The 24,577-nt window shown below is 41.3% G+C and overlaps 3 protein-coding genes across 3 annotated transcripts; 1 reads left to right on the forward strand and 2 right to left on the reverse strand.

The window, feature by feature from the left end:
- Window positions 1–7,457, forward strand: Mcm6 (minichromosome maintenance 6). Its single transcript, XM_076821626.1, has 11 exons — window positions 1–206; window positions 313–456; window positions 586–850; window positions 920–1,122; window positions 1,197–1,398; window positions 1,477–2,007; window positions 2,081–2,386; window positions 2,460–2,793; window positions 2,890–3,018; window positions 5,649–5,788; window positions 5,866–7,457. The coding sequence occupies exons 1-11, from the start codon at window positions 115–117 to the stop codon at window positions 5,977–5,979; spliced, it is 2,460 nt and encodes an 819-aa protein (XP_076677741.1). The 5' UTR covers window positions 1–114; the 3' UTR covers window positions 5,980–7,457.
- Window positions 7,458–11,668: 4,211 nt separating this feature from the next.
- LOC143373952 (uncharacterized) lies at window positions 11,669–16,388 on the reverse strand. Its single transcript, XM_076821712.1, has 6 exons — window positions 16,283–16,388; window positions 15,052–15,204; window positions 14,386–14,476; window positions 13,061–13,203; window positions 11,990–12,122; window positions 11,669–11,800 (listed from the first exon to the last, which is right to left on the reverse strand). Exons 2-6 carry the CDS (start codon window positions 15,117–15,119, stop codon window positions 11,750–11,752), a joined length of 486 nt encoding a protein of 161 aa, XP_076677827.1. The 5' UTR covers window positions 15,120–15,204; window positions 16,283–16,388; the 3' UTR covers window positions 11,669–11,749.
- Window positions 16,389–17,245: 857 nt separating this feature from the next.
- LOC143374153 (uncharacterized) lies at window positions 17,246–21,501 on the reverse strand (the record flags this gene model as incomplete). Its single annotated transcript, XM_076822081.1, has 3 exons — window positions 17,246–17,511; window positions 20,898–21,015; window positions 21,385–21,501. Coding segments are annotated over 3 exons (501 nt in total), but the record flags the coding sequence as incomplete, so codon positions are not given.
- Between the last annotated feature and the right edge of the window lie 3,076 nt (window positions 21,502–24,577).

Below are 24,577 nucleotides of genomic sequence, written 5' to 3' on the forward strand. Positions count from 1 at the left end.
GAGGTTTGTAAACTCGCCTGAAATTAATTGGCGCCAAATTTTCCTTCCGCTCTCCCTTGGACGCCGTTACTGACTTTTGTATACAAACAGTTTATTCTTATTAAGAATTGAAAAATGGATATTGGAGATGTACAAAATATCCAAGCACGTGTACGTGATGAAGTCGGGATCAAATGTCAGAAGTTATTTCAGGATTTCCTCGAAGAGTAAGCTCCTTAAAGCGCATTAAGAACAACGCCTGCACTTACGTTGCAATTCATTAACAGATATCTTACGACATTTCCATAATCTATAAACGTTTCCTTTGATTAGGTATAAAGAAGATGGAGTTGTAAAATATTTAGAAGCTGCCAGAGAACTTGTAAGCCCAGAACACAGTACGTTAGAAGTAACTTTTGATGATGTGGATGAATACAATCAAGTGCTTTCAACAACCATAGTAGAGGAGTATTATAGGTAGAAGAATTATGTTGTTTCTTCGAGCGATCCCACAAACATTTATTCCTTGCAAATTAGTTATTTCTTGATTTTCCAAATTCATGTTATGTTTCTAATACGTAGCAAAATTGTCCAATCTCTTTTTAGAGTTTATCCGTATCTGTGTCAAGCAGTATGTAACTTTGTGAAAGACGTAGCAGCGTTACAGAAGGAAAGAGAATGTTACGTGAGTTTCATAGAAGTACCGACTAGACAAAAGTTAAGAGAACTAAATGCGTCAAAGTTAGGAACGCTGATACGAATATCTGGACAAGTAATAAGAACACATCCAGTTCATCCAGAATTGGTACTGGGAACATTCATTTGTATGGATTGTAACGGAGTTATTAAACATGTTGAGCAACAATTTAAGGTGCGGCCTAAACACGTTACCGATACCTACCTATTGTAAGATTATTACAACATGAATAACGGTTTATAGTTCACAAACCCAACTATTTGTCACAACCCTGTATGCGGTAATAGGAGGCGTTTCATGCTTGACGTAGATAATTCGATATTTGTGGATTTCCAAAAAGTCAGGGTACAGGAAACGCAACTAGAACTTCCCAAAGGTTGCATTCCTCGTTCGCTGGAAGTAATTTTGAGGAATGAAGCAGTAGAAACCATACAGGCTGGAGATAGGTATTTTCATGGAAATGACTGTACAATGTTATCAATTTCGAAACCATTTGGATAAAATGTTCTGGGTTTTCTAGGTACGACTTTACAGGGACTATTATAGTTGTACCAGATGTTGCAGTTCTTGCACTGCCTGGCGTAAAAGTAGATCAGAGTTCAAGACGCCAGGGACCCTCCGAACGAGGAGAAGGTGTAACAGGTCTGAAAGCGTTAGGAACTCGAGAACTGACCTATAAAACCGCATTTCTGGCCTGTAGCGTTACGCCAACAAGCTTCAGGGTAAGATCAATTAATATTATTAGCGGATCATTTTTTGAGTCTTTACGCGCGAACGTTTGATACCGAGTATTTTCGTAGTTCGGTGGTACAGAGGCGAATATGGAAGAAATATCTCAAGAGATGATGAAAAAGCGAATGTCAGAAGCTGAATGGAATCGTATATACGAAATGAGCCGTGACAAAAATCTGTATCAGAATCTTGTTAATAGTTTATTTTCCTCGGTACATGGCAATGATGAAGTTAAAAAAGGGATTACTTTAATGCTTTTCGGCGGTGTTTCGAAAACAACTTTAGAAGGCACGTCATTGCGAGGGGATATAAATTGCTGTCTTGTTGGTGATCCTAGTACGGCAAAATCACAGTTCTTAAAATGCGTGGCCGAGATTACTCCAAGAGCGATTTACACTTCAGGAAAAGCATCCTCTGCAGCCGGTTTAACGGCTGCTGTAGTAAGAGACGAAGAATCTCCCGATTTTGTTATCGAAGCTGGTGCTTTAATGCTTGCTGACCAGGGTATTTGTTGTATCGATGAATTTGATAAAATGGATCTGAAAGATCAGGTTGCTATACACGAAGCTATGGAACAGCAAACGATTTCAATAGCAAAGGTTTGTTGCCGTAGAATGCTTCTCACCATATCTGTTCAGTATATATTCAGGTTCTTAGGTCATATGTTTTTAGGCTGGTATAAGAGCAACTTTGAATGCTCGAACATCAATATTAGCGGCAGCAAATCCCATTGGTGGTCGATACGACAGGAAGAAGTCGTTACAACAAAATGTTCAGCTGACCGCACCCATTATGTCTAGATTTGATTTATTTTTTATTATAGTCGATGAATGTAATGAAATCGTTGATAATGCAATTGCTAAACGAATCATCGATCTACATTGTGACAATTGGCAAGATTTTGAAACAGTATACTCACAATCAGAGATTGTTAGATACATCAATTTTGCCAAACATTTTAAGCCTGTATTAAGCCAGGTATTGTTGTTTGCATTTACTTACAGATAAATTGTTTGTTGAACCGCATAAATTAATGTCTCAAATCTTATAGGAAGCTGCAGAATTTTTAGTTGATAGTTATACAACACTTAGACAAAGGACTGGTAGTGGTGCTGGAAAATGGAGAGTTACTGTCAGACAGTTGGAAAGTTTTATCAGATTATCGGAAGCCATGGCGAAACTGGAATGTTTAGATGAAGTTACTGTGAGACATGTTAAAGAAGCTAAACGTTTATTATCTAAAAGTATTGTTACCGTAGAACAGCCAGACATTGACTTAGAAGAAGCTGAAGATGGTAATATGGATGTCAATATGGATGACGCTCCACCGGTTATGGCTGCTCTCAATGCAATGGATAGTAATGATCAGACAGTCGAAACTCCAGGTAAATTATTTTCTTTTGTTTATACAATTTTTTAAATCATTTCTAAATTTTGGTATCAAATAATCATTTACATCTGTTTTCATTGTTTCTATGTAGGATCTGTAGAGACACAAGAGGTACACAAAAAGAAGTTAACAATGTCCTTTGAAGAATACAAGAATTTGTCTAATATGTTGGCATTATATATGAGAAATGAAGAAACTCGCGTTGAAGCTGATGCTACAGGTATGTGCTTCGACATCTTAACCAGTAAGAATTAATACTTACAAGGGGCAACCACAGCGTCTTTCACCGAGTTTGATGAAACTTCATAAATTTGTAGAGTAGCAAAAATTAAGGGACACGTTTTTTTTAGTTCCAGTTAGTTTCACTTCTGTTATTATTTCGGCAATTTATAGAGATACATAAAATAGATAACAAGGTATAGTCATCGGGAATAAAAATTTAATGGTAACTGACTGTCATTTTTACCTTATTTATTTTCGAAATTATTAACACCCTTATCTTGAAGTGGATATATTATACATAAAAATGTCCCAGATATACTAGCAACCCAATTATTTCCATAACTATAGCAATAAGGAGATGAATTCTTCGAATAAAAGTTACACTTTACAGAAGAGACTATCCTACAATAATAAGACTTCGTTGTAAGTGCAGTTGCTTAGGTGATATATGAAAGTCACCTTTATTTTTTAAATGGAACTATATTGTGCACTTGAAGGAGGGTGCTAGGAATTAATATATTAACTTTTATCTACAAAGCAGTGTTCGAATTTTTGCACTTCATGAATTATTTTTGAAGTGATGATTATTTGAAGTCAGCTTTCAATTTACACCGAGAGCTGGCTACATAGAGGTCAACGTGACTCAATGCAGTTACAGTTCTTATTTAAAAATGTCTGATTAGTGTTGCCGAATACGAAATCGCTGGTCTGCCGCGTCAGTCCGGGGAACTAACGCGGGGAAGGACGGTCAAACAGGTAAAATTTCTAGCGCAATAACGCCATTCTTGCAGTTCTGAAATTTCATATACTTATTGTTTACGCATTTAATGAACAATATGCAAAATGGCAGACCTCCAAGTGGAGGATAAGACCTTGGCAGACGTCGATGAAAAGCGCGATACGTGGCTTGCGCGCTAGTGCAAGGGAGAAGTATACATCTGTTTCTCCCTTGTACTAGTGGGACCGCCGCCGGCCGCATATTGGAACGGCCCTAAAGCTTGCCGTACGGCTGCCGGCCCCACTAGTGCAAGGCTGCCGTACGTTATTGCGCTAGAAATTTTACCTGTTTGACCGTCCACGCCCGCATTAGTTCCCCGGACTGACGCGGCAGACCAGCGATTTCGTATTCGGCAACACTAATCCAACATTTTTAAATAAGAACTGTGACTGCATTGAGTCACGTTGACCCCTATGTAGCCAGCTCTTAGACTAATTTGTCGCTTCATGAATTACCCTCTTTATCTGCTTTTTTACAACCTTTTCCATTATATCTCCTGTATGTAAATATGCTTTTATAATTCCTTGGGACTTGTAGAATTACATCTTATTAAAATTTTAGGTATCGGAAGAACCATATAATTTGACCATTCTCTATCACTATCCTTCCCGATAATGTGTAATTAAAAAAAAAATAGGGTGACCTTCATATCTCTGAAGCAACTGCCCACAAGAAACTGTTATTACAATATAATAGTACACAATGTAATTTTCTGTTGAAACAGTCTTCCTTAATTGCTACATTTGTGGCAATAATTAAGCTGCTAATAGTTACCAGGTCACCCCCTATAAAAGTGATGAACTACTGTTAGCTGAAGAAGATGTTTTCAACATAAAAATAGCAACAATTTTTATATAAGGGTGTCCCAGAATTGGGGGACGTTTTAGAACAGGCTTGGGAATTAAGTGAACCCGGCAGCCGATTTTCAGAGGCAACGCCTCCTTTCTCCCGCCGCGCGTTTTGTTGACAAAACAAAAGCGCATCGAAAATCGCGCTCTCTGGGACGATGTGGAAACCTATTGATACAATGTCGCCCCAATGCGCCACGCGCGTTTCATATGGTACGGGCCTAAGGCGCTCCAAGGACTTAGGCCGCCGCGGGGGCCAAGACGTGCGGCGGGAGAAAAGAGGCATTGCCTCTTAAAATCGGCTGCCGCGGTCACTTAATTCCCAAGCCTAATCTAGAACATACAATATCCTCATGCAAAAAGACGTCGAAAAGTCCTTTATCGTTTTGTGATTCGAGGCTTCGTTCTTGAGGTATGAACAGTTCAATATTAGCGGTGGAACTTTGGGACCACGCAGTTTAAAGCCAAGTCAGCTGAGTGCGCGGGAGCGTACGCTGGCACGTACATACAGGAGGCGCGTGTGGATACAGGTTCACAGACACAGTTGAGCCGTCCGCGCCAAGCCATTTTCACGGTTTGAACCAGCACGGTGCGTGGGACTGTATCTACGCATGCGTTCTGCGTGTGCGTACCCGGGGTCACTGTCCGCGCTCAGCTGTGTCGGTTTTAAACTGCGCGGCCCAGCAGTTCCACTGCTAATGATTCAACTGTTAATATCTCGAGAACGGAGCCTCAGATCCCAAAACGGTAAAGAACTTTTCGATGTCTCATTGCATGAAGAAGTTTCCAACATAAAAAACTGTTCCGTCTCTAATAATTTTCAAGAGACGTAGTATCAGAGGACTGAAACTTCTGGGAGGAGTGACAATAGCCAACAAACACACCTGAACCGCTTATTTAATTACTTTTCAAACCTGTAGATTCATCAAACTCAGTAGAGGACATTGTGCAGATATTCCCCGCCAGACTTTTTTTTATATTAAAGTGCTTAATTTGATGTAGGTGACGCCAAAGGCGGCCTGAGGAAATCAGAACTAGTGGCTTGGTATCTTGATCAAATACAAGATCAAATAGATTCGGAAGAAGAATTATTAGAACGAAAAAATTTTATTGAAAAAATTATTGATAGGTTAACATTTCATGTAAGTACTAAATTCTGTTTAAAATCGTAAATTATATTTCATTATCAATTTTTATTATTGTAACTCTTATTTTTCAGGATCAAATTATAATACCACTCAGAACAACTGACCTCAAAACTAAAGGTAAGGAAGTAGAAGAAGAAGAAGATCCTCTGCTTGTTGTACATCCTAATTACATTATTGATGGTTAAATATAGCAACATACACATTTACAACAAGATAATAATATAATTGTTCATAAAATAATAACAAATAGAGGTAATCGAAATTAATTATTATAAACAAGGTGTTCCATTTAACGTGAGTGCCGTATATATTTCTACTGGCTTCAATTATACGAAAAAATGTCTAAAGAAAAAGTCATACGATTAGTGGAGACCAAATTGTCCTTACCATTTTTTTTTCAAGTGTTCAAGGCGTTAAGTGTAACTGAAGAAAAATTTAACGACTTTCATTAAAAATGACATTTCAATGACCTTCACGACTAAAAATCAATGTAAAACGATTAATTTTGAACTAATATTAACAGAAGTATTCTACTTTCACTTCTCAGCGGTCCTAATATATATCACTACATTTCAGTAGTTATCTACCACATTGGGAAATTATGTATGTTCATTGTTGTTTTACAAAATAGTTGTATAATTCTGTGAAAAATAATGCAAACAGAGTGATATCTTCACAAATATAGAGCCTCTCCGAACTGACGGTACAACCCAGAAGTGTCTGATTGTGTAAAAATATTTTGAAAATTTAGAATAAAATTCTTTTATATGCAGTTTTGCATTTAAAAAATCGGTCGTATATACTATCTTAATCTGGACAACTTTTTCTGAGACATTTTTGCAGATTAGAAACAGATACTCAGTATACATATGAATAGAGGTACTCCAGTTAAGAGAAACACCTTGTATGCAGGATGTTCGTGTTATTCTACACTGCATTCCACTTTAGAGCGGACTCGTTCCACGCAGGGATATAGTGTTGATTGGTAGAAAACCGGCGGGGAAAGGGTTACGATCTATGGCAAAAGTGTTATGACCAATCGCGTGTGTCAAATCCGTGGAACTGCGCAGATCGGTCGTAAATCGGTAGGGGCGTGAGTCCGCTCTTATATGGAATGGAGTGTAGTCGCGCTTTTGTTAAAAGTAATAAATGTGCAACTAAATGAAAGAGGAAAACTCGGATCATTTTTGTATATAGCAGTGGAGTCCTATTTATACTGTGTAAAGGCGGCTATTAAAATCAGTTTGATGATGTAGGGTATAATAACTTTTAAAATCACACAAGATTAGAAATAAGAAACGTAATTAGCATTCTGTAAATAGTGACAATGGCGTTAAGCAATTGCTAAACGTTCAAACCTCCATTAGTATCCGGTTATGACTAAATGCTCAAACTCCCGTTAGTATTCGGATATACCAGACTTTTCTAATTTTCTTTTATTTCTAATTTTATATGATCTTGAACACTGTTATAACTTGTGCTGTTTAAATTGTCTTGATACCTACTTTCGTAGTTGATGGAATAATCTACAGCATTCTAGTTCAAAATATAAATGTTACCTTCATTTTTCAAAATCTATTGTAAATATAAATTGTTGATTTACGCCAGAATATTGTTTATGTAACGCCATGAAACTGTTTCCTCTTCTATTTGCTGATACATTTATCACTTAAAAGAAATGCTGGTTACTGCAAGTAATATCACGAACATTATATATATATATTTGTGCATACTTATAGTTACCTTCATTTGTTAATTATAAACATATTGATAAAAGTGCCTTAAATTGTCTTTTATATAATAGAATTACATTTTTTTACTTGTAATTGTATTTTTGTAATTTATTAAAAATATCTAATTCATAATTAAAAGATGTAGTGTGTAGACGAGTCCGAACGAAGTGGGTTGAGGCGTTCACTCGGCGCGTAACCCACGTGCCGGAACGTCGAGTCAGGATGTTGTAAAACAATAAAACATCTGGATTTGCAGGCTCGAGGTTCTTTCGGCTTCGAATAGGGAAATCGTTTCCTTCCTTCCTTTCGTTCGGTAGTTCATGTCCTTTACAGCAATAATTTGTCCTTTGTGACGTCCCGGCCGTACCACGGTTTCGCGACTTAGTGTCGGCGAGCGCCACCAGAGGTCTAATCTTCTCGCAAGTCTTAATTCCCACTCTCATTCATATATATACAAGTTCCAAATTATGTCCTCTTGTGTCCCCGTGTGTGTGTCTAGGGCAGGCATCGTCAGCTTATATCCCTACTGAGATGATGAGTAGAGCTGTACGAGTACTTGAATAATTCGGGTAGCTTGAAATCCGAACCAATCCGGGACTCGGTTTCCAAGCCGAGCCCCGGGGTACCCGAAAGAACCGAGCGGCTCGGACAGAACAGAACCCCCAAGTACTTTGAATTTTTCCAAGCGGCCCGAAAGAAACCGGGCGGCTTGGAAAAATTCAATCCGCTCGGTTCCATCCAATCCGCTCGGTTTCTTTCGGGCCGCTTGAAAAAAATTCAAGTACTTGGTTCTGTCTGTCCGAGCCGCTCGGTTCTTTCGGGTACCCGGCTCGGCTCGGTTTGCTTTTTTCCGGGTACTTGATTGATCAGCTCTAATGATGAGTCCTGGCTGTGACATTTCTAAGACGGGAAACGCGCACGGCGCACCCCCTCTTCTTTTTCTCCTCGATCCTTCAAAGCCAATTCACCCGCCCCGCACAGTTACTCCATTGCGGCGTAACCGCCGCGGGCCGTTCTTCTTAGGGTTTTACGGTTAAGTTGAGGCGACGGTGCAAAATAACAACAACAACTCCTCCTCCCTGTCATCCAGAACGTTCCGGCAATTCTCGACATGGTGTGTCAGCGGTTTTTCCTTCCACGCCCCATTACGCTATATTAAGCATGAAATAAAAAACACTTATTAAGGGGTTGTGTTCAGATATATTCTTGGCCGGTGAAGTCGGTTTCGCGAGGAGAAATCAGCCACACCACCACCACCCTTTGACGATATCGTGTGGAGATTGGTAGTTGAGTAGTAGGGGGGGGGGTTAAGAGGTGGTATGGTGGGGTAACGGGGAAGGAAGAACGCTGCTTGCTTGCTCGGCTCCGCCTGAACGAAGCACGCCCCCCATGTGGCTGTTGTTTATTCTTAGCGTAGTAGTTGTGTGCGTGTTACGAAGCTATGCGTAAACCAATACGAGATTTTTGAAGCTATCGAGAAAGAATCAATGTTCTGACCACAATAAACTCCTGAATTTTTTCGAAGCTAACGCACACCTATTCTGATGTGTGCATTTCTACGCTGACAGCTCGGTTTGGCTACACGCCAGAAGCTTGGCACTATCCCCACTACTTCTGGCTCACTCGTGTTCTGCGAAGGCGAGAGCGAGATGGAACGAGAGCGTGTCAGAGGGACTGAAAGCAAGCGAGGAACGGCACGAGACAGATAACGCGTTGATACATACTTTGTCTCGCTCCGTTTTTCGTACGTCTGATACTCCGTCCTTTGCGTGCGCGCCGGGCATAAGCGTGTAGAGTGTATAGACTCGCTTTCATTCCATCCCGCTCTCGCCTTCGGCAAGAAAGAAGAAACGACCACTCGGAATCGTGTCCCGTCTATGTAGTTAAAGTGGTGGGGATGATTCGGTGCATGTGTGCATACCTCACGGGCACCGAATCCTCACCGTAGCCCGAGAGAGAGAGAGTGAGAACGTAGAAAAAAGGAGCACCGGGGTAGGCAAGCGGTATGCTGGGAGAATACACCCCTCACGAAACTCACTGGCCAATATATCTGAACACGACCTTAGTTATCTTAAAATATTCTCCCGCGTGGAAGGCGTCGAAAGGTGGTACCCCACTGACGACCTGCGCATCGACGACATTGACTCTCGCAACATTGACGCAAAGCGTACCCGGTTTACGCTATACCCGACCGTTTGGAGCATTAGTTCCTGCCAATGTTACAGAGCCCCGCAGCTAGGGTGTTACGTACATTATGCCGCAGAATCCGACCTCCATAGATGTGAAATCAGACCTGGATGACGTGCGCAGCTGTCCCTGTCGAGAGAGCCGGCGCGGCACCTAGTGGTTCGTGCCTCCACGTCATTAATTCGGACATGAACATACTGGACAAAGTTCTGGTTAGGGATGAGGCGACAGTCAGCATCCACCCACCGCGTAGAAAGAGGCGACTCTGGGTATTCCCGCACTTCAAATCCATCGACACTGGTGTGAACTCGATGGGTCCACTACTTTCCACATAGGTACTTGAAGGACAAAAGGCCACTATCACATGTAAGTGCCTTCGTGGCCAACTGTACCCTCTTGGTAGCCCACATAGTGTCGGCAATCGCCCTCATTTAGCAGACGTCATCAACCCTGGAATAGTGGTGGACAAGGCAGAAACTCCCGGGACAAGGGAGTGGAAGAAGCCAACCGGAGTGTCGTGCGGCAACCTGAGCCACCTGCGAACTGCAGCGCGTCTAGAGGTCAAGGGCTCTAAGCTTCCCGAGTGTGGCACGCCCAAGTACCAATGCGCGATAGACTCAAGGGAGCAGGAAGGTACGCAACAGTGTCAACCGCTGCTGCGGCTACAGTGATGTCTGTATTATCCTTTCCAAGTACAATACTACATAGATCAGTCTTGACCCTCTTGGGCCCCGTCGGTCTAAAGTTAATACCGAGGTACTTTCACTCCGCATTAGATGCTATCTGCAGAATAAAGGCAGTGCCAGTGATAGCACCCCTCTAAAGTTGATATGCGGGAGTACTAACATACTTAATCTTCTTAACCGCACCCGATCGGACCAAGGATAACAGCACTTAAGGGCATTGTAATTTAGCCCTTGCTCCCATGCCTTTAGTCTACCTTGCTCAAAGCAGTCTTCATGCCCCATTCGGAACCTGAAAATAGGAGGAGATCGTCCGCATAGGCAAGCGAATTTAGACGACAACCCGCCAGCTGGAACCCGACGCCGGCATAGATCGCTTCCAGTACCCGGCCCATCACAAGGCAGAATAGCACTGGCGAAAGCGGGTCCCCCTGGCTAACACCCCTGCTGATTCTGTAGAGCCCTACCTCTCACTGCGTACTGCAAAAACCGTGCTGCTGTTCTTATACAGGCAGGTTACAGAGACCGTAAACTGGGCAGGCACTCCGAATCCATCCAGAATCCTCGTGATGGCATGGTGACTCACCAAGTTGAAAGCTTTCGCAAGCTGACATTATCGAACTCGAAGCGTATCTTGGGACCCTGTGCTTCTTCACTCCGCACGTGGCAGATACTTGAGCTGCTCGTCCGGGCCTAAACCATGGGACGTAGTCATTTACCAGTGGTGCCGAGGGATAGGGCTATTAGGCCGAGTTGAGACCGCGTATCGCCAAACGACATAAACAAACGGAGTCGCACCGTTCGGTTCGATTTCGTGGAAATCAGCTTCCCTTTCCGGTGCGTCTTCGTCGCCTAGTACCATAGTCATTTACAGCCAATAAGCAATAATCTAGCAATAGGCAGCAGTCTGAGACATTGCAAGCACGCATTATACTCTATGGGAATTCAATTTTGTACACGTATTTTCAGTCATTATTGTCGAAATATATGTTAAGTGTTACTTTGTTACGTGCTGCAGTTGTCAGTTTGATTCCACCACTATCCTCACACATAACTCAATCACCATTCAATTAGTGAACTCTTGCGGTTGTAAAATTCGCAAGCAGAGTGACATTGTGTCGTCGGAGTCTTACACCCTCCAGAAAAAGGCGATATTTTGGCCACAACATCTGGTGACGATGTTGGGAAGGGAACGATGTCCTCCAGTTGGTGAATAATTATGCAGGACAGTTATCGCAGAATTGTTACCATTAGAAAATATATAATGTCGTTTATTTTTCGTCAGTCAGCATTACAACAATTTTTTTCACAAGTATTAATTGTTCTAGTTGTATAAGAAACACTATTGCTGATTATAACGTTGATGATAGAACAGTGAAATATGAGACGGCGGCTTTCGTGAACTGAAAGAAAAGGATGAACCCCCTGCAATCTTCAGTATTTCAAACACAGAGCGAGAGCATAACAATCGTAACTGAATTATAAAAATGTACAAGAAAGATAACATCTTTGTGAAATTCTCAACATATTATACATATAGACTTCGTTTTATATTATTCTGATCTATTCACTTGTACGAAGGTGTTACGTACCTTTAGTAACGTTTCCATGTTCAAGGTTGTCACTTTTAACGCGTACAACCGACACGGAAATAGTGTGTTCATAATTAAAAACTGGTACACAGAACGTGACTTGTGGAAAAATATGTACCACATGCACTCCAACCTAGAAATGCACCAAGAGTAAAAGGAAAGTGTTATAACTGTTAAAAATCGTAAATCTCATCAAAACAAATAAAGAGATTTTAATGTGCGAATGTGAGTGAATAAAAGCGATTCATTTGCAACTAGAGGTGTGTGAGAACCCCAAAATGTCAGTCCGGGTCGGGACGAGAATGTTTCTTGGGATTGGGACGGATTCCCGAGAATGTCCGGAATTCCCGAAAGTGTCGGGATTCATATTACAGTAAATCCTTGTTATGAGCCCGTTTCTACCACGCGTTTAAGGCCCGGCGACTATCCCCACCATTTCTTGGAATACTTCGGACGAGAGTAGGGGAACCTGGGGAACGAGCGAGAGGCTCTTCGTTTCCTCTCGCTGGCTCTTGTGTTTTCTCACTCGCGCCATCGGTCGCGCGCAATAGTGTCCAGAACGCGCTACGAGCCCGCCGCCAGCTCCGTTCGTCGGGCTCATAACGAGGATTTAGTGTATTAGGAGTGACTGATGTCTGTCCTTCGGAAAATCAACAATGTCTCTACATTTTTTCTTACGATGCATTGAATGTATGATGTCGTATTCATTAAATGGAATCTCGAAATCAGGTCGTCGGAACTTTCGGGAATCCCGACATTTTCGGGAGCCCGACTCGTTGTCTTCCCGACCCATCAGGACCTTGGGTTTCCAACATTTTCAGGTTCTCACACATCTCTGCTTAGGGCCGGCTTTAGCATATTGGCACCTCAGGGAAGATTATCATGGCGCCCCTTGAAGGGTACAAAAATCAATTAGCAGCTTTCTGTTTAACGAATCCAAACGGATATAAATGAATAAACGCTTACAGCGGCACCCCTACAGATTTGGCGCCCGGGCGGTCGCCCTGCCTGCCCTGCCTTAAAACCGGCCCTGTCTCTACTTGCAACATATACAACATATTGTGTTCTTACGAGTCGTAATACACCTGCTCGCTGAAATTCGCTAGTTTTTGTCCGGGAAAGTGGATAAAAACTAGATGAAAATACTGTCCTAGCATCCAGACTAACAGCCTCAGCACATCGGATATACTTCCATCAGCCAATTTCAATAAAGTCTAAAAAATTCGAACAATCGTGAAATTCTTGAACTGATAAAAGTAAATTAGGGTTCTCTGTCTTAACCTTCACTCTGCGCACTAACAGTTTAACGTTAACCGTGTACGGGGGTGTAATTACACCTCACGCATTTACAGTCCTAAATGTACAGAAAAAGCTTTGGCAGCGTAAGTATTTGTAAAATTTTATTAATTTTTAAGAAGATAAGTTTAGAAAGAATTATAACATTTAATTTAAGATACAACAATTTAAAACTTGTACATAAATAATGAAAAAATAGTTTAAGATGCATCGTCAGAATCGGTGTGCATTATTTCTTCATCATCATGAATTTTGGTGTTCATGCATTTATCGCAAATATTTTTGCTATGATTTTTACACGCTGGTTTTTGACAAATGTAGCAGTTCAAGCTGGTTATGATGTCACTAGACCGAGGGCACAGGTAGCATCTGCGTTGAGATTTCTTACTTCTGTTGGTGGTGTTGTGTTCCGTGGAAAGAAAATAAATAAACACACTCTGAATATATGTTATTGTACAAATTAGCATCATCTTTACAATAAAGAAACACTATAATTTACCAAATACTTACCACTAATTCAATAAAAAACCTATCTTACATCTTTGGGACGTAAGGAAAGACCAAACTGAATTTTTAGAGATAATGACATTATGTTGAACAAAAATTACTAAAAACCATATATTTTAGGCAACAGCAATGTAAACACAAAACACACTGTAGAAAAATACTAACGCAGCTGCTGACAAAAATTGTTTTTCATTTGGGGAATATCGGAGTGCATATGCACCCCTGTACACGGTCAAGTGCTCAGGCGTCTTTGAAGCCTACTACTGCATTCAAATTCAGCGATTTCAATGAAATTTTTATCAAATTCTGTGTGAAAAATATCACAGATAGCATTCCTACAAGAATACTTAGGAAAGTTTCCATTCGGTAACTTTTTATTAGCTTGGGGTATGTTTGCACCCCTGTCCACAGAGTGAAGGTTAATTTACCATTCGCAGATTGTACGTAAATGTACAATTGATTTAAATCCATAATTAATTTAATATACGGTGCACTAACATTATAACGATGCAATAGCGATTTCCACAGACAAATTATATGTTTAATTGTTGATAGATGAAATAAAACGAGCATGGATGATGGTGAACTCTTACTTGTACTCCTGTTACACTTAGGGTTAAGATGTTCAACATTACTTGAACAAATAGTGCCACTGAGAATGCTGATTGTAGGATTTGCGTGTACCTGAACAAAAATACGGACTCTTAATTGATAGATGTTTCTTTCTTCGTTGTACTCTCGCGAGGGTAGTGCTGGAGGTTGGGTGACCGATATAACTGAAATTTTGCACGTAGTTAGTATCGTTCGAACAATGTATCGTCCTAGACTAGGCCACGGAATCTGACTCTAATTGTCCTAAATGTTGAATTACGTTAGTATCTTGAACAGCACTCAACGATAGACAGGGATGATTTAGGAAATTGTTTTTCATGATATGAACCAAGATCGTTAACACAGTAGTTAGTGAAGCAAAACTATTTACATATTGTTAGATGAAAAATATTCAAGTTGGGTAACGAATTCTGCACAGTACATTCTATCACTGTGCAGATGCTCATTACAAAATGAGAGTCGCAATTTGGAATCATTCATTATAAGTCAATCGGTGTATCTCTTGGAGAAGAAGTATTTCTCGCGGTCTACCCTCCGTGACCACCTTTGGAAGCATCTATCATCTATTATACACCATTGGCAATTTGACATGTCGCGCAGTGACATACTCATAGTAATGGTGGAATGTCGTGCAGCGATACACTTACTGTATAGCTCTTTGATGTTCACGAACACACAATACAAGTTTCTTGTGTATTAGTTCTTGCGCGTCCATAAACTTTTCGTATTCGGTTTTCGATTTATCGGCCTCGGTCGTCGGTATATTTTTGCCCAAATGGTGTACCGTTTTTAGCTGGTGCCTATAAAGAAAATGTACACGTTTGTTCTGCGTTTCTTATAATTATACTGATGAGTATTGCGCGCGCGCGCGTGTGTTAGAGCGGGCCTTACTTACACGTGTGGAATTTTTTTCGTATTTCTTTGCCCTCACTTCCTAGAACGGTTCAAATTCATAAAAAAATGATCCTTGTAAAAGATTATTGCAATCGAACAACAGGAAAGGGTACCGACCAGGTCTTAAAGTTTAGAATTCATGAATGTTTCGGTAGTTTTTAAAGAATTTCTTAAAAATGGTAAGCCCTATCGAAATTTTGTTCAAATAATATTAAAAGCGCATTCAATTTTCTGCAATTTCTGTGTATATAATTTTGTCGTGTTCCCAACCATTTTTTTGGTAATAGCGTTTGAATATAGAGAGGTTCGCACTACGCGTGTATAGGTAATATACCTGGTTGCAAATTCCCTACGTAGGCCCAAGGGAGGGTAAGGTAACGTAACGTCGTCACATAAAAGAGAAGAGAAACTTTACGCTCTACGATCCTGCAACACACATTCGTGTCGCCGCGTCCCTTACAGACACATAAACCATCTAGCAAACCAACAAAACCCTGTCTCCTCTGCTTCTTGATATTTCTTTTTTTTCTTACTGTAGAGCCCGCAAAAAACAATTTTCAATTTGTTCTAATAATGATGTTAATATTATATATTATTACAGTAATATATATAATTTATTACAAATTACATTGTTGGCCCTACTGCCCGAAACGTTGCAGGATCATTGCCGCAATTTTGCCGAAACGTTGCAGGACTACATATCTGTAATGTTGCCGCTACTTTGCAGGAACGCACTCCTGTAAGATTGCCCAGGGCGGGCACAGGAATGAACCTGCAACGTCTCTGCAATGATGCAGTGCAGCATTGCAATCTGGCACCGCAATATTTCCACAACGTTGCTGCAATGTTATGGTGCTGTGTGGGTAATGTAGCACTATCCCGTAAGTTTAGGTAAATTCACTTCACGAATGTTAAAAAATAATATTTTAAACACGTCTAACACTGAAGGCAATTTCCTACCAATAATTTGTAGTCCGTGATTACCAATTAAATATATGGTCGTATTCGTACGTAAGCTATATCGCGAATACATGATAGCGGTCCAAGAAAGCACTAACGAACACTAGAAGCAGAATATCAAGCAAATGTCTGGTGTAAGCTTTAGCAAGTCAACATAGAAACTGACAGTTGAATGTCAAGAAAAGTAAGGTTGAATACAGAAAGCAAATAACTGCAGAAGAAGAAGGGATGGGTACGATGAACCAGGTAAAGAGAATCCAATGCGAAGGGTCTTGTTACCTGTATTTTCGCTTTATACCGTTTTACTCGAAGTGCATCGACCATCTTTGAAGGAACATATTAAGGTACTATTAGACAAATTTTTTCGTGTGAGCTACGGTTTAAAACAACCTTTATCTGCGCGTAAGGTATCGGCGTGACGTATTACCTATACGCGCGTAGTGCTGACCTCTCTACATTCGAACGCCATTATCTAAAAAATGGTTGGGTATATGCAAAAATTATATATACAGAAATTGTAGAAAATTGAATGCTCTTTAAATATTATTTGAACAAAATTTCGATAGGGCTTACCATTTTTGACAAATTCTTCAAAAACTACAAAAAGATTGATGCATTCTAAACTTTAAGACCTGGTCGGCACCCTTTCCTGTTGTCCGGTTGCAATAATCTTTTACAGGGATTATTTTTTTATGAAATCGAACCATACTAGGGGAAGAGAGCAAAAGAAATCGCATGTTGAAAATAAGGGCCACCCTAGTGTGTGTGTGTGTGTGTTGAGTATAGACGCCCCCTGAAACCATTGAATGACACCCAGACTGAAAAAACTTTGAATTGCATAGTACTAAAGTTCGACCTTAAAGTAAAGTTGGTCAATACTCTAACTACAATAATGATGTTAATCGCGGAACAGTAATACTTGTTATTCTTAATCATTGACCATTATACAAGGAGAATTACGCTTGACTAGAGGGAAATGCAAATGTTTTACCCAGTAACTGCAAATATCGCGCAGCCATGGTGTACGAAAGTAAGGAACATCGAGTCCATCGTGGATACAATAAGTATGATCATGAGAGACCCTATATAACTATGCACCGCCGTGACATAGTAGTAATCTTGTGGATCCATGAAGCCATAATCCACTTGGTACATCAGGTATCTCTCCTCGGACTTGTTCTTCGTTAGAATGTCGTGTACCATTAACGCAGTTGGAAGCGCTAGGTACCCTACGGTTAGTATACTGAAGAAACCTGAAATAGAACGTCGATACTAAGACAGGATTAAAAATATTTGGTAACTGCAAATCATGCCTTATTGAAATATTTCACCCAATTCTTGTACATAATATATCAAACGATAAAGAAATGAAACTAGAGAATTACAAATAATGTGAAGTATTTAGCTTCAGTAGGTAATTATGTACACAAATATTTCGCTTGGTGCAGTTGGGGCCAGTTGGGCCATTAAGGAGCCGGACCTCAATGGTAGGGGTGTGGAACAAGCGGCCCGCGAGCCGCAGTGGCCCCTTCTCCTCTTTGCCTACTCCGTAGAGCCGTAGGAGAACACCCCCTTCACGCCTACTTCACTGTGATGAATTTCTCCTCCGTGTGCCGCAGTCTCTCCCTACCGCGTCTCGTGTAACTCCTGGAGACAAATAAGTGGGAGAACCGGCTGACCGGGGGCCAGAGTTGGACAACATGTAATCTAATTACAAATTACAAATTACGATTAAACTGTAATTGTGTAATTGATTACTCATTATTTTCTGTAATTGTTAATTTAGATAGTTGTCCATTTGGTTTTGTCAATTACCTAAATGAACGATTGCAGAAAATAATGTGTAATCAATTACACAATTACAGTTTAAAAGTAATTTGCAATTTGTAATTATAATCGAATTAACGAAAGAAGGCGCCTGGGCGACCCGTAGGGCGGCGCGCGTGGCTCGGGAGAGACTCAATGCCTGCTCCGTACTTCGTGCGACGTTGCCACGTTGTGTAGAAGATCGGACGTCTCTTTCTATCTTCAAGCGCAACTGTGTCTCTCTCACTCGCTCGATAAAACAGATTCCTTCATCTAAAAGTCACTCCATGCCAAATCGATCACATTTTTAGACTTTGATCAGAATGCAATATGTATTTTGTGAATCATGTAAAATTATGGAACGGTTTGAGTCATTGCTTAACAGATTTTGAACTTGGTTACAAAATATAGGACTTTGAATCGTGCGATTTCTGCCTATGTTCGTGAAAAGATGCTGTATTTATGAATTTTCGGTTTCATGAATGTAGGCAAAAATTAAACAAATTCAAAACCAGCAAAGTGGTGACTGAAACCATCTCCTAATATTTCAGTTTGAACAAGATCCCCGACATCGAGTGCAAAAAGTGATCGATTTGGTGTGGAATGACCCTAAATAGAATAAGGATCCTATGAGCCTGTATTCCTCCACTTGTCCGCCATTCATTGTGCATGCGCGTGCCGTTCGTAATAGCCAATAAGATTCGACACCCTGTCAAATCTCTATGGGAAGGACGTTGGATTCGCCCTCTTGAAGAGGATAGCAATATACACCCGACAAGGACAACAATTAAGTAGTCGAAAGTCATTGGCCACGGCGTAGGGAGCCGCGTAGGGGAAGCACCAATTGCGAGCCTGGAGTAGCGGCAACGTCGCAAATTCTGGCCCCGGTCCCAAGGCGCCTTCTTTCGTTGATTCGACTATAGATTACATTTTGCCCAACTCTGCCAGGGGCCCGACTCGTGCGGCTTTCAGAGTGGGGAAGTTTGACACTCCTGCCACAGGCTAAACACTGGGGCCCCAAGAATCCCACTCATTCAATCCTATCCTACGGGCATGAGCCTGCACCACACACTACTACAGTTTTCCCTATCCGTTGCACACCCATGTTATCATTGGCTTTCGACCTACCCTTCCGCGCGGCTCTGGTAAATATCATGGACGTCGGGCTCCTTAATGGCCCAACTACATAGTCCTGACTAGCTCAGGGTTTGGTTAAAGTTAAGTAGAGGAGTGGTGTAAATATGGGCTAGTTGAAGTATTAGGTCATAGTGAATGTTTCACTCCATCGGCAAAGGTGAAAAAGTACAACTGAGGAAGAAAAAGAGTCATGGGAAACAGATAATGGCTTACATTTGTTTGGTAAACATGTGTTGCAAAACGTTTTAAAAGAACGAACGAACGAATCTAAAAGATTTTACCGGTATGTTTGTTTTATTTTTTTTAACAATAATCTGGTGAACTAAAAGTTAATTTGCTATGAGCACTATATTCTTGACATTGTAAGCTTGGTTTCGCATAATTTTTTGTAATGAACAGCATCGCCTAGTACTATTGCGAGATGAGAAGAAGACCGACTACCCACAAGCTGAATTGTCACAGGGGCAAGGGGAATCGCCCGCTCTCTCCACCCAATTTCTTGCAACAAAGTCCGCCGCGCAATGCAGAACGCGAACGAAACAAATCACGACAGCCCGCGGATATGGACAGCTGCTAAGAACCGAAAAGTAGTACTTCTTCGAGGGGATAGGGTGGAGCGAGCGGGCGATTCCCCTTGCTCCTGTGACAATTCAGCTTGTGGGTAGTTGGTCTTCTTCTCATCTCGCAATAGTACTGACTGTCACCGCTCTAAGCGTCCATTAGCAAGTGGTCTAAATACGGGCTACCAAGCTGAAGATGACTCCAGCAACGTTGAAACTGATCAGACGGGGCACACAGATGATGAGGAAGCGAGTTACATGTTTTGCTGAAGACTTTTTCTAAAGACACAGAGGGAGACCTTTTGGTGAAGTGTTATATGTGGGCACATCATGCCTGTGCAGATGTTGAACAGGACATATACATCTGTGACTACTGTAAATAGACCATCAGCATCTTAGTTTATTTTTATTAGCATTTTGGACATGTTTTCAAAAAATTCAGTCTGAAAATATGCAGTTTTCACTGTTCTTTTAAATTATTTTAGTAGTAGGCCATATTTAGACCCCACTTTCAAAACCGAAGATTCGTATTGATATTTTAAATATAGAATTTGAAATAAACATTACTTTTTTTCACCTTACTTCTCCTCTGTATAATAAAGTAAACATATTGACCATCCAGATTCAAGTGTCAGATCATAAAAATCTTCAACAGGTGTTGCAAAAATCCTGAAATAAAAGTGGTAGCCCATATTTACACCACTTCCTCTACAGTCTACCGTAAACTGGGGGCACGTTGGCATGTTTTTAGAACATTTTGCTATAACTATAACATAAAAATTAACATTTTTACATTTGCTTTAAGTATCCTATCATAACATTGCATCTTATGTGATTCTACTACAAGTGTCAAAATGCATAAAATTTTTGTCCTTTTCCTTCTTTAATACATGTTAAATACCTGCTAATGTTACCCCAGTTTATGGTACGTTTTCATGGGAATCACTGAATTCAATGTTTCAAAGCATGATTTGTTAAATATTTAGTACCAGTCATTGGAACAAAAATACCAAGGGACTCGAAAGATACCAAAAGGGATTCCTCAGATATCTATACCTGTGCAGTTGGTTACGGAACTTTTGACATCACATCGCCTACCCCAGAAGGAATTATAAAATTGAAATTGATCCATTTACCCAACAAGGACACCACGATTTTCCTTCCTTGCATAGTGTAGAAGTAGAAAACCTCAAACTCTGGAAGATCCTTCAATCGTTCAAAATCCCGCCTAATTATATGACACAGGGGTGCCAGCTGGAACGCAAAGTGAATCGTAAACCATTTTCAATCATACAAAAACGTATTATGTGCGATCTGTTATCAAAACAAACAAGAAGCAGACTGAAAGATTCCAGTAATTTAATATTCCTTCCACAGTCAAATATTTGTTGTATAGCATATCTTGATGTTCTAATCAGCATATGCATCATTGCATTGCGCGTTTCTTCATAGCTACATACAACGTGACGGTCGTTGTACTCGCTAGGAGATCCAATTTTACTTCAATATGATTTTTTACTTTTAGGTTGTCCTGAAGTTTATTACATTACTAAAGCCGTTCAGCCACGTTTCACCTAACCCGGTCACGTGAATCGAATTCTTCAACCTTGGTCACCAGATTACCTTGTGTGTACGGAGTACACCGTTCAAATACTTCGCCGTTATCAGGATTGAAGTAAGCAACGGTGGCAAACAATCGATGGCGATATCATAATCCACACCCCACGATTCGACCAGTTTTATCACCTGAAACGAGATATAAAGTACTCGATGTAGTTTCTGGAAATAACTGACTCTTCTTCCTGCGCTGTGGGTGTTTTCCGCCCTCACCGATTTAAATGAATTTTGGATATGTTGTCGGGGACACGATTCTGAACAACTTTTTCCTATACATGTTACCGCCGCTCGACCTTCGTTTCCGAGATATTCGCGAAAAACTACTGCACAATGTATTCTACTGTATACCCACCTACAGTACGCGTCCGTGGCAGCGTATGCCCAGCATGGGACAAAACAAATGACGAAGCTGACCTTCGTTTCCGAGATATTTGCGAAAAACTTCTTTTGATTTATTCCGACGCAACGCATTCCACTTTCCAACTTGTCCTGGGTATTAGTATTGGTTGGGGCTAGATCAGTGCGGGGGGCGCGCGCCCGCGAGCGGGTGCGTAAAGCATGATAGCGAACCGTGAGTCGGGGTGTTGACGGGCATCCGCAAGTTTCTGGTTCAAATCTCTAAACTCACATCAGTTCGCTATCATGCTTTACGCGCCCCCCGCACTAATCTAGCCCCGACCAATACTAATACTCGGGACAATGTGGAAAGTGGAATGCGTCGGAATAAGTCAAAGGAAGTTTTTCGCAAATATCTCGGAGACAAAGCTCAGCTTCGGCATTTGTTTTGTCCCATGCCGGCGCATATCTCGGAAACAAAGCTCAGCTTCGGCGTTTGTTTTGTCCCATGCTGACGCGTAGGTATACCGCGAAATACATTGTGTAGTAGCAGCAGTTTTTCGCAAATATCTCGGAAACGAAGGTCGAGCGGCGGTAACATGTATAGGAAAAAGTTGTTCAGAATCGTGTCCCCGACAACATATCCAAAAATCATTGAAATCGATGAGGACGGAAAACTTCTAAGTAATTACCCACATCACTCTATATCCCTATGGAATATAATTAAATTAGCAGAATTAATCAGAATCTATGGGGAAAAGGTGATTAAATATGTATTATTCTATAACTCCAAGCAGATCTTCTGATAAAAGGATGTGAACGGTATGTTAATAGTTCGTGAAGCGCCCATGTGAGCATTACTCAATAATAAGCGAAACTTGTTAAACTCTCGTAAGAATGAACAGCTTCTTAAAGAAGCAACCGTTACAACAGCTGAAGGACCGTTTTCACAAAAGGATGCCAGTCTGATGATCATGTTCTTATTCTATTTCTCTTGCATCTTTCGCTTGTGAGAAGCAGAGAACCCGATACGCACCTCATTCACTGCACATCGTAAACGCTATACCTTAATTTGTACTGGTTCGTTCCAGAAGAGTGTCTGTTGTGAATCTGCGGCCGCGATCCGATGGTGCAACGGTGCGCCGCGCAGATCTTTTCGAGGACGCACGCACGAAATAGTTGCTCCGCCAGCCGCGCAAGACGAAAACAGTGGAATTACATACTAGTTAGCTTTTTTCAGCTGTGTCTCCACCAGCGTTCGCAAACTGCTCACAAACAGTATGGGAATTCAATTTCCTACCCCGAGTCCACACTGAGGCGAACAATGTTAGCGAATGTTTTACGCGAACTTGTTAGCTAACGCCTCCATGTGGACGCGAAATAATACTTTTCGCTAAGAAATGACCCTACTAATAAGCGTGCAATGACCTTGTTGGTCTCGCTGAGCGTGGAGGGGGTAGTGTTCGCAAACAAAATCTAGATATCCACCAAGAGTGGAAGATTTGGGAAGCACATCGGGTGTTTCCTCGTTCTTGTCTCTTTTCAAACCCATGAAACTTGGGCCTTGCTATCCCCTTCAATTGTGGGATTGCTCGTAAACACTAAGCAGATGTCCCTCTGCAACCACCCGAAGGGGTAGTAGAAATTTTAGAATACAAATCATGATCTTATCAAATTCTCAATATAAATTGTTTGAAAAAGAAAAGTTTTATTCTATATTTTCGATTTATTTTATCACGGAAAATTATCTTTTCCCCAGTAGTACATTTTGCAGGCACAGCCTGTATATATTTCTTTAACATTCGGTCACTGAGTGGTTGCTCATTCGTTGCCTGTGGCCAGTGTGTCGAGGCCCTCGGTAGTACCACTGTCGGTGCCGCCGCTTTGCCAAACTCTTTCGTTTCTGTAGAGCATAGGAGTCAAATACGTATGGAGGGGGTCGTTATCCTACGGCTCATTGTCAGTGGAACAGCCCTGGAAGGGGAACCGCATGCAGCTCATGAACCACTTTTGTCCATGTTCGCCTCACTGTGGATCCGGGGTTAGAAATCGTCTGTTCGCGTACTTGTTCGCATATTATTCCTGAACTGTAAATAATGTAAAGTTAAAAAGAATATATTCTCCAGCGAACATTTCATAAATACTGTTCGCAGACATTTTAATAACCACCACACAATCTTTTCGTCAACAGTTAACAAATTCACACCTACAGTGAGAATCTTTTAAGTAAGATTCTTCTGATCAAGATGAGACCAAACAACGAACTGATTCCTCAAGAAACTGATAGACTGGTGTATCAGAATTTTTATAACTGTTCAGGAATTGTTCATGAGTTTGTTACACGAGCAATGTTCGCGAAAAGATCGAGCAGTGGTTATAAAATATTTGCGAGCTGTTTGCGAGCATTGTTTGTGAACAGTGTTCGTAAACTGTTCGCTAGTGAGTATGGACCTCCTTTCTATAACTTTGTACATCTTGCTGTGTGCACAGGGTTGCCGGGTAATACCCTGCAGCAGCGGAGTGGGAGCATCGCGTAGTGGAGAGGGTACACCTACACCTACCTGTGCGTGATGGGAAACGAACCGACGCCAGCGCCAAGCCAAGGGACGCCACGGCCAACCAGCCTTGCCAGGGAATAGATTGTCGTCGCTGGTTAGCCGTGACGTCACTTGGATTAGATTCGCGTTGGCCGTCACTTGGCTTGGCGCTGGCGTCGGTTCGATTCCAATTGTTTCCCATTATGGCGTCTCACGCACACATATACCGCCACCGCTATAGGTGTTCACTCTCCACTACGAGTATGCTCCCACTCCGCTGCTGCAGGGTCTTTCCCGGCAACACTGTGTCTGTACTACACATTTCT

The sequence above is a fragment of the Andrena cerasifolii genome, chromosome 10 (genome assembly GCF_050908995.1).
Source record: "Andrena cerasifolii isolate SP2316 chromosome 10, iyAndCera1_principal, whole genome shotgun sequence".
NCBI lineage: Eukaryota > Metazoa > Arthropoda > Insecta > Hymenoptera > Andrenidae > Andrena > Andrena cerasifolii.